The sequence below is a fragment of the Myotis lucifugus genome, unplaced genomic scaffold (genome assembly GCF_000147115.1).
Source record: "Myotis lucifugus unplaced genomic scaffold, Myoluc2.0 scaffold_169, whole genome shotgun sequence".
Lineage (NCBI taxonomy): Eukaryota > Metazoa > Chordata > Mammalia > Chiroptera > Vespertilionidae > Myotis > Myotis lucifugus.
The window spans coordinates 1,534,503-1,545,440 of record NW_005871217.1 but is presented as its reverse complement, the minus strand read 5'-3'; the positions used below and the strand labels follow the sequence as shown (position 1 = coordinate 1,545,440).

Genomic DNA, 10,938 nt, shown 5'->3' with positions numbered 1-10,938 from the left:
CGCTGCGGGGCGGGGGCGGGAAGGGGCAGGGACTTTGAGGGCTGAGTACAGGAGATGGGGGTGGCCACAAACGCGTGGAGGGCGTGAGAAGGATTCCGGATTCTCAGAGGAATCCCTGGGAACTGAAGGTGCTGAAGCAAGAAGCGAGGTGTGAGAGCGCGAAGGAGCGTGGAGAGGGCGCAAGAGCGTGGCTGACCCTAAGACTGCGCCTGGAGGTGGGGGAGAAGGTGGAGCACAAGACAGCCCCAGAAGCGTAGGTAAGGGGGGATCAGGGGGCCATTTTCTTCCCGAGCCCATTTTCCATAGGTGGCCCCCTTTCAGCCATTTTCAAGGTAAAATGTAGACACAAGTGTGTTTTAGGATCTAGGGAATGAACGTCAGAGGAAGCTGTACCCCAGTGAGGCTGCTCAAAGCGCAGTCCAGGCAGTCAGAGGGTGGCGCCTTTTTTTAAAGATTCCATCTCTTTCCACCCTAAAGCTCAGGCCGTACCCCCCCCCAACTCAACCTTTCCCACCCTCCTTCTGCCTTCCCCCCACCCCCACCGCCACCCCCACCATCCCTCCTCAGCCCGGGCACCGTCCGATCGCCTTTGAAGCAGGTAACCGCCCCGGTGGCTCTGCACACTAGCTTGGGAACCTCTGAATAGAGGGGGTGGAGTCTGCAGCGGCCGCGGCTCCGCTCCGGGCCGGTGGGAGGGTCCCGGGGGCACTCATGGCCCGCCGCGGCCCGGGGCTGGCCCGATCGTTCTCAGCGATCGTCTCTGTCCTTCTCCAGCCGCAGCCCGATTCCGGACGCCTTTCTCCCCAGCCCGGCGCCGAGCTGATGGCCCAAGTTCGAGAAGCTTCCTTGCCCTCCGCCTCTGTGGTCCGCTGGAGCTCCGGAGGTAGGGGAGGAGCCTCACCCGTGGAGGCGGCTGTGAAGGCTGGGGAGATGGAGGAGGAGGCGGCGGCGGCGAGGGCGATGAAGGCGTGCGCAGGCCGGGAAGCTGCGGAGGTGAAGCTGCAGCCATTACAAGAGCGCCAGCCCGCGCCTGAGAACTTGCCTTGGCGGAGCAGCAGCCGCGGCGAGGAGAAGGTGCTCCCTTCAACCCCCCCGCGCTGGCTCAGCAGCTCCTCGCCCCTTTGCCCGCGCCGCAAGCCCCGCCCTCGGCCCCAGCCCTGGGCGCGCGCCCGAGGCCCGCCCGCGCTCTCGATCCCACCCCCGCCCCCGGTGCATCCTACCCCGCAGCCTCCCCGACCCCGGCCCTGGCGCAGACCCAGCCGCAGATCCCGCCCGGCGGCGTCCAGGCCCCAGGTGCGGCAGAGCTGTCTCGGTGACTTAGGCAGCTCTGGGGAACGAGGTGGCTTTGGGGACTGGCTGCTGGAGGTGGAGTTTGATCAGGGTCCCACAGGCTGCTCTCACGTGGAGAGCTTTAAAGTGGCAAAGAACTGGCAGAAGAACCTCCGGTTGATCTACCAACGTTTCGTGTGGAGTGGGACCCCAGAGACGAGGAAGCGTAAGGCAAAGTCGTGCATCTGTCACGTATGTAGCACCCATATGAACAGACTCCACTCCTGTCTCTCTTGTGTCTTTTTCGGGTGCTTTACTGAAAAACACATTCATAAACATGCAGAAACAAAAGAGCACAACTTAGCCGTAGACCTCTATCATGGGGTTATATACTGCTTTATGTGTAAGGATTATGTATATGACAAAGACATAGAACAGATTGCCAAAGAGACAAAAGAGAAACTTTTGAAGTTAATAACTTCCACCTCAGCAGATGTTTCTCAGCAGCAGTGTATGGAGTCAGGTGTTGAAGAGAAGCGATCAAGCTGTGAGTCAAAGGAACAGGAGCCAAAATTGGTGAAACCCAAGAAAAAGAGGAGAAAAAAGTCAGTCTATACTGTAGGCCTGAGAGGGCTAATCAATCTTGGGAACACCTGCTTTATGAATTGCATTGTCCAGGCACTTACCCATATTCCTCTACTGAAAGATTTCTTCCTCTCTGACAAGCACAAATGTATTATGACGAGCCCCAGCTTATGTCTGGTTTGTGAGATGTCTTCGCTTTTTCACGCAATGTACTCTGGGAGCCGGACTCCTCACATTCCCTATAAGTTACTGCACCTGATATGGATTCATGCAGAACACTTAGCAGGGTACAGGCAGCAGGATGCCCATGAGTTCCTTATTGCGATATTAGATGTGCTGCATAGACACAGCAAAGATGATAGTGTTGGGCAAGAAGCCAATAACTTCAACTGCTGTAACTGCATTATAGACCAAATTTTTACAGGTGGCCTGCAGTCAGATGTCACATGTCAAACTTGCCATAGCGTCTCTACCACAATAGACCCGTGCTGGGACATCAGTTTGGACTTGCCTAGCTCTTGTGCTACATTCAATTCACAGAGTACAGAGAGGGCTGACGGCGCAGTGAGTAGGAATGACCACATACCAGGCATCCCCTCACTCACAGACTGCCTACAGTGGTTTACAAGGCCAGAGCACTTAGGAAGCGGTTCCAAAATCAAATGTAGTAGTTGCCAAAGCTACCAGGAATCTACCAAACAGCTCACAATGAAGAAATTACCCATTGTGGCCTGTTTTCATCTAAAGCGGTTTGAACATTTAGGCAAACAGAGACGAAAGATTAATACTTTTATCTCCTTTCCCTTGGAGCTGGACATGACTCCATTTTTGGCCTCCACTAAAGAGAGCAGAATGAAAGATGGCCAACCACCAACAGACTGTGCACCCAACGAGAATAAGTATTCCTTGTTTGCAGTGATTAATCACCATGGAACTTTGGAAAGTGGACACTACACCAGCTTCATCCGGCAACAAAAGGACCAGTGGTTCAGCTGTGATGATGCTGTCATCACCAAGGCTACCATTGAGGACTTACTCTACAGTGAAGGGTATTTACTGTTCTATCACAAACAGGGTCTAGAGAAAGACTAGTCTATCAGGCCACTTACCAGAACAAAGTTAAAGAAATAGGCAAGGATCCTACCTGAAATGGATGATGACAATACCTATACAACAATGAGCACCTCTTGAAATATCACAAAAACCTCCTGGAAGGAACAATGACAACAGCACCTATATGACAATTAGCACCTTGATGTAAAGAACATATTTTACCACGGCCTGTGGGAAAAATGAATACTAGCTGGTGACCATTCAGCCTTAAATGGGAGGAGGGAGGAGTGGTGGAAAATGGTCACATAAAGCATAGTTAAATGAAAAGAATGTTTTAGATGGGGAGAGTGGGAATAGAAATGTTCTAGAACTACTATATGTCATTTATTTCTGTAAAATATACTGTGGGAAATCAGGGAGTATTCATCAGCAAAAAGCTTCACCATTGGTATTCCAGCTGTGGCTGACCAAATAGTTTGGGGGGAAAGGATATTTTAAAAGAGAGTCTGAAAAGCTTTAAAAGAAAAACATTTAAAAAAACTTTTTTTATTTTAAAAGAAAAATGTTTTTAAATGTTGGAAGTTCTTAAGTTAGATGTTTTTAAATGTTTTAAAAATTAAAGTTTTTTATTTAAAACATCAAAACTATTAAAATAAGGCTTAAAACATTTTCAAAGTTCTTAGTATAAAACAGGTAAAATGAATAAAACAAAGAAAAATATTAAAAATGGAAGTTTACCAAAAAAGTTAGTGAAAGAATCAGCTTTAAAATTAAAAAGTTAAAAAAGAACAAGACTTAATTTTTTAAAGAAATAATATTTTAAAATAAATTTTTAAAAATTGGGGCATAAAATATGTGTGTTAGAATCAAAGGCTAGCAAAATTCATGAAAATGCATTAAGAAATAAATTTTCAAAAAGTATAGATTGAAATTTAAGTTTAGAGAAAAGTGCAAAAGCACCTCAGTGATAGTACTTATTCTACTGTTCAGAATTAGTCACGACAAAGATACAAAATTTTTAAATTGAAAAAATCTAAAAAGGAAAATTAGAGAATAGAAAATTTAAAAGTATACAAAGAACTTTAGACAAGTTGAATTTGAAGGATTTAAATAAAAACTATTTAATCAAAGGTAAAATTTTAAAACCTTTAAAAGTAGCATTTAAAGAAAAATTGAAAATGAAAAAATTAAATATATTTAAATTGAAAAATCCTAAAATTAAAAGCTTAAAAGGTTGTGTTTTTTTACAAAAATTTAAGCAGATTAAAATACATACGGGTATGAAAGAAGTGGAGGAGACAGAAATAATTTGACAAAAAGGTTTGTAAATATATATTTTTTTGAGTTTTATGTTACACAAATAGAATTTTGTAAAAAAAATAGAGACTTTAATAATCATCATTTTACAATTCAGTTGTGAGATCACTGCAAGCCTCAACCCTAGCCCACCCTCTCTTTTCAGGTTCCACGTGACATCTGATTTCCTGAAGGAACTAGAGCTATTTCTTAGGCAGAATCAACAGCATCTGAAAAGATGAATATAGTAGGGACTCTCTCCCGTTTAGAGCTGCATCCATACAAATGATTCCCTTCTGAACGGGGCTTTTGACAATTTAGTGGCTTATGGGTATTAGATCACAACTGTGAAGCTCTAGCCTTGACGTTTGAGCCTGATGGCCATTGAGGGGTGACAGGGACCCATACCTTAGAACCTCCCACCTTCCTCTCTCCTTCCCTCTCCATGGAGAAACAAGACCTTTAAATTTCCACAGTAGAGCTAGGGTTTGTGCTTAACAGTTCTACTCATTCCTTACTCTCTTTTCCCTTCTTCCATCATTCATGCCTGGTTTCCTGAACCCCTCACTTACTTGACCTTACCTACTACATCCCCGTGTCCCAGCCTGTAAGGGCTCCTTCCTTCACTGGTCACCTGGTGGCTTCTACTCCTTTGAGACTCATCAGTGACGTTTCTGGAGCCTCCCCTGAATGCTATAGGCAGGTATAAGTTGGAAAATTGTTTCTCCCTTACCTGTGTATCCCTTTCACAGTGCCTCCAAAGTACTTTGTCTGTACCTCAGTGATAGTACTTATTCTACTGTGATTCTACCGCAGCTTTGTGATTGTCTGCCCCTCTGCATCAAGCATTCTGAGAACAGGGGCCAAGCCTTATTCGTTTCTGTGTTAATAAATGGTTGTTGACTATGAAGATGAGTTCAGTTATTTGTTCTATTCGCCCTCTCAGTAATGCTTTCACCCATTCACGCGTCAAGCCCTCATTAAGTGCTCAATGCTATGAAAGTGTGATCGGTGTTGTATCTTACTCAAAGACAGTGTATCAAATGCTACTCAGCTTCAGGGGATGACTTAAGAAAGAAGATGCTCAGCAGGGAAATAGCCAGGCTGTGTGGAGGGAGTCTCGGGTACAATTCAAGGAAAAGAGCACAGATCTAAGAATTGGTGGTTATGAGATATTGGGAGGCAAGGGGGAGCAGCAACTAAAACACAGGGCTGGGCTCTCTGGGGTGTGTGTGTGTGTGTGTGTGTGTGAACAGTGTCTCTTACAACAGTGTATCACACCTCTCCATGGTGTATCACATCAGTTTACCTTCCCAGAAGACAGTGTACATCACCATTTCACAGTGTTTTATAGTACATGTTTTATAGTATCATGACTATGCAACAGAGGAGTGATGAGTGGTGGCTGTGTTTAGTGGAGAGCTATAGTTTGTCTACTTAGCACTCTAGCCCTTTCCCTGTTCTTTGTGGTTCCAGCTGGGCCATCAGTCACTTTGCCTTGCTCCTCACACGCCTCCCCAGAGTTGGGCATATCACTCACGCTAGGCCAGATTAGAGTTCTCAATTCCCCCACTCCACCACCCACACACCTCCAACAAGAGTGATTCTTCTGAGGATGGCCATAGGACCCAAAAGGATCCTGTGCAATCAGAGTCCATTGCTAAATTGAATATATCTAGACACTGGGAGAAAGAAGTGCCTTGCTCCCTACCTTTGCTCCCCACTCCACAACCCATGCTAGAGTCTCTAGGCTAGGATGGCATGAATCTGGGACTTTGATAGGGCGATACCATACTCTGAGGAGAAAAATAGAATCCGAAGGGGAGAAAGTCCAGAGAGCATCATTTGAACCTTGTGGGTCTAGCTGTGCTCGAAGCCCCAAAGTTCCCAGTTATCTGAGTTAATAAAGTCCTTTGTTTCACTTAAGATAGTTTGATGGGATCCTGTCACTTGCAGCCAAGGATTTTGAACATACTAGCTAAGCTATATGGTTAGTTGGGGGCATCCTGTTCCTAAGGCCACAAAGGCAGAGAAAGTAAGGAAGATGGACCTCTTATATGACTCCATCATATAAGATTGAGAAGACAGAGCAGGTCCCTACATGCCTTTAAGAAGCAGGTCTTAGTTCAGTCACTGACCTGTGCTATGTTTCAAACTTTACAGCAATGATGTAGTTGTTCCCAATTAAAGAGAGAGAAAAAGGCAATAATATTTCATGAGTACCAAGCTAGGCCAGGCACTATGGTAACTGCTTCACCTCTGTTTACCTCACTGAGTCCATACTACAATCCTGGGAGACAATCATTAGTGAACATACTTCACAGATTGAGAAAGGGAAATTCAGAATGAAAAAGTGATTTGCTTAAGTTCACTGTAGTATTTTAAGTAGTGGAGCCAGTATTCAAACCCAGGTCCCCAAAGCCCATGCACATTCCGTTACAATCTAGTACAGATAATACAGAAAAAATTTTTTTTTGCCTTTCCTAATGTTGCTATGGAAGAGAACCTATGCTAGGATGGTGCAGAAGGCAGACAGCCTTTGACAAATCTGGATGCAGATAGCATGGAATGAGTGATCTATCAAATGATAACACAAAATTGCCCACGCTACAGATGCATGTGCCTCTATACCAATGGCTGATTCAGATAGTCAGATCAGGCTAAATGACTTTCCTAAGGATACTCAGAATGGGTGAGGCCAAATCCTCTTTCATTACTAGGCATAGTCTCACTCAGAGCACCGAGACCTGGCTGTAAGACCTCACCTTTTCACTGTCTGTGAAACCGTCAGCTCTTGTTACACCAGATTTCCTTTCTAGCTTCAGTACTATGGTCAGAACTTTGTGTGTCACTTTCACCACTCACCTTGTCCTCCAAGAGTGCCCACAATATCAGCCCCTCAACCACAGATCCCTCCCACCTTCCTGTTGGTGAGGAGCTTGCCCTTTAGGATCTGGTTCCTACGTGGGTCAATATTGATTCCCAATGCCCACCTTCTGTTATTTCTGAACTACTTTCCGTTCCTTTATCTTGATTCCCTTGCAAACACATAGTAGTAGTGGCTCTGGGCTAGAGCTGGAACTATGTGTCTGTCAGTCTCTCAGGCTTACCCCAGTATATGGTAGGTGCATAACATGCTGGCTGAATGAATGCATGAATGAATAAGTAAAAATAAATTCCATCCTACACTCAGCTTCAGTAGATGACTTCATGTCCTTTTTTCCTGAAGTCAAAAAACTCATAAGAATTCCTGATTTACCCCCACCAGCCATGTTAATGCACTTCTGTCTCCATCCATCGTCCACACCTCCACTGTGGTTTCAGAGGAAAAAGAATCCTGCCTTCTTCCTGATGCTGCACCACTAGCCTCCTTCCTCTGACCCATTCCTGAAAGTCAAGGGGCTTTGCTCCTAAATGCTCCCCTCTATTCCAGCAACAGCCATGTTTTCTCTAGACAGTTAATATCCAGCAACTACACATCCTAGACTTTATGTGATGGTTCTTCAAAAACTTTACCCCATCATCTCATATACCCAAGGCATAAGAAATGTCCCTCAGATATTCTGTTTTATATATATATATATATTGGTTTCAGAGAGAGGGAGGGAGAGGGGCAGAAAGAAACATCAATTATGAGAGAGAATAATTGATCTGCTGCCTCCTGCACACCCCAGACATGTGCCCTGACCCGGAATCGAACCGTGACCTCCTGGTTAATGGATTGATGCTCAACCACTGAGCCACACTGGCCGGGCTCCCTCAAATCTTAATACTTCCTCCTAGAGTGTATATTTTCCCCAGAAGGACAAAAAAGTCTCTGTAAGATCTTGATTTGGGGTTCACATTTAAAACAACAATTCATAACCTTTTCATGATGCTTCTGTTCCTGATATTTCTCTCACTCCTTTCACTGCCAAGCTTTTCTATACGTTTTTCTTATGTCATATCCACTCACTTCCTATGCCATTTTTAGTTCTCCACATGGCTTCTGCCTGTACCACTCTATTGAAACTACTCTGGATTAAGTCCACTATGACTGATTTTTTTAAAAAATATATTTTATTGATTTTTCACAGAGAGGAAGGGAGAGGGATAGAGAGTTAGAAACATCAATGAGAGAGAAACATGGATCAGCTGCCTCCTGCACACCCCCCACTGGGGATGTGCCCACAACCAAGGCACATGCCCTTGACCGGAATCGAACCCGGGACCTTTCAGTCCGCAGGCTGACGCTCTATCCACTGAGCCAAACCGGTCACGGCCACTATGACTGATTTTGTCAAAGTTTTTTATTTTGCATGTTGGCTACCACTCGGGATAGGTTCCCTTTTTTCTTACACCAGGGGGTATGCCCAGTCTAAACAAAGGGACTGGGGCTAAGGGTGGAGCAAGTAGATTTGAAGAAGGGATTGCATTGCAAATCAAATTGTAAAAAAACTGGATTGCATTTTAAAGTACCAGAGGAGTTGGTGTTACCAAGCACAGGTGTAAAGAATCCTTTCTGTGTAGAATTGAGGCCTTATTGAGAGTTTAATCACATCCTAATTGATCTGTTTTCAGAATGGTCTACTTAAAAGGAGATACACTTTTATTCTATTTGCAAGCTTATCTTTTAAAGCTCCTTGCCACACCTCCGATAGAAAATTAAACTGACTGGCCTGCAATTTCTACTTCTCTGTGATGGGGGAGGTGTGAGGCAGGCCCAGCAAGAGGAGATGATGACTCTGGGGCACCAGGCAGACTTGAACTGAAATCACATCCCAGATCCACCACTTACTAACAGGTGACATTGGACCAGTCACAAAACCTCGTGCACAGGCCTCCCAGGGCTGTTGGGAGGTCTAAATGCAAAAGTGTTTGCAAGGCATTTAGTACAGAGCAGGGCATATGGTTGGAACTAAAGAGGTCATCTGTTTCTCCCCACTTTGTCTTAACATTCCCTTTGTTCCCCAGGTATCCTTAGGATATGATAACTGTTAGATCTCTGGAAACCCATTTTCCTACAGACCACAAGGGCATCACCCAAGTAGATATCTTTCTATAAATCCTCCTCAGTCAGGTTCCTCCTTACCTCACCGAGTTTTTCTCCTCCTGTGCTATAGGCACCTCATTGGGGTCTGTCTTAATATTGGCTCTACTTGCCGAAACCGGTTTGGCTCAGTGGATAGAGCGTCGGCCTGCGGACTGAAAGGTCCCAGGTTCGATTCCGGTCAAGGGCATGTACCTGGGTTGCGGGCACATCCCCAATAGGAGATGTGCAGGAGGCAGCTGGTCGATGTTTCTCTCTCATCGATGTTTCTGACTCTCTATCTCTCTCCCTTCCTCTCTGTAAAAAATCAATAAAATATATTAAAAAAAAATATTGGCTCTACTTGACAAACAAGGGATATGAGCCACAGAGGATCCAAATGTATTTTCTCAAGTCACACAGTAATTAAGAGAGAGAGAGAACTGTGGCATAAAGTACTAGCCCAGGTCCCTAACCACCAGGTTTGGCTGCAACCCAAGAACTCATTTGATTCCTCTGATTTCACTGGAATAATATCCAAGTAATGCCCACCTCTGAGTCCACCAAATTTATGGACTTGTAAAATCTGAAAGTTGGGCAAATCCCTACAGAGCCTTTCTCCTTCAGATTTTTCACTGCTTTAAGGATACACGGGCCCACGGAGAGATGAAATGATGTGCTCAAGGTCACACGGGGGATCAGTGGCAGAGCCAGGAGCACAACAAGGTCCTGGGATTCTCTTATTCCATGCCAAACCTCCTGACTGCCAAGTTTCTCTGTAAATATTTTATCTCCATTGCCTGTCGTATCTCAGAATCTGTATCCTTCTAGGCTGGGTCTGGATCCCCGAGGACAACAAAGCCCAGAGACAATAGCAAGTACATGGCTCTGACTGTTGCCAACAGAATTCTTTCCAGAGATAAAGGTGTAATAAGGGCACTAGACGCACACTGATACTTCTGGTCCCCGGGCAGCAGCAGGCAACAGAGAAGTTATGGCCAAACCTGACAATAAGTGAAGCTCTATGATTGGATAGGATGATGGAAAGGTGACTGAGGAATTCTTGACAGTTGCCCTTTTTAGGACATGGGAAATCTGATCTTTCACCAACTTTTGTTAACACTGGGTCTTGGTTCTTCCTCCACAATGAGATGCAGCTTTGGGGGGCAGATGTTTGTCTTATAGGGCTCTGGTATGCTAGTCATATGGGGACACCTTCCAGCTCATCCCCACACTGAGGGTCCAGGCCTTGAAATAATTGTATTTAGCCCCAAGCCTGGATTACCCCCACCATGGTGAAGAATTGCATCAGTGCCTGGTTCAAACAAGAAGCTTCTTTGTAGAAAAGGCTTGTTTGGCTGGAAAAAACTGAGGACAAAAGTCTCTGAAATGGAGTTAAGGGTCTCACCTGTATGTTTACCTGTTTCCCATTACCGGGGCATCTTGGTCCTCATAATATAGGGCACATTACAACTGTCTGGGAGTACAGAGACAGGTGTTCTTGTGCAAGTTACACATCATCTTCGTCTCATTTGGCCCAAGTAAGAAAAGAGGTGCTTTGTTTTGATTGTCCCAAAGGATTTTGCAATCTTTAAAACTGTATGAACTATTAGTAGTTCTTACCTATAAACTCATGGCAACTTAGCAAGAACCTTAGAAAGAAAGAAAAGAAAATACAGCATGTTGATCATAGTTTAAAATATCAAGTTGTCTTCTATTTTAATGTG

At 44.9% G+C, this 10,938-nt stretch overlaps 1 protein-coding gene across 1 annotated transcript; it reads left to right on the top strand.

Annotated features, from left to right (window-relative positions):
• The first annotated feature begins 212 nt into the window (after window positions 1–212).
• USP51 (ubiquitin specific peptidase 51) lies at window positions 213–2,946 on the top strand. Its single transcript, XM_006096149.3, has 2 exons — window positions 213–257; window positions 775–2,946. The coding sequence occupies exon 2, from the start codon at window positions 823–825 to the stop codon at window positions 2,944–2,946; it is 2,124 nt and encodes a 707-aa protein (XP_006096211.1). The 5' UTR covers window positions 213–257; window positions 775–822.
• The last annotated feature ends 7,992 nt before the right edge of the window (window positions 2,947–10,938 follow it).

Excerpts from the sequence above, each read along its gene's own strand:
- USP51 (XM_006096149.3), top strand. The coding sequence starts at position 823 with ATGGCCCAAGTTCGAGAAGCTTCCTTGCCCTCCGCCTCTGTGGTCCGC.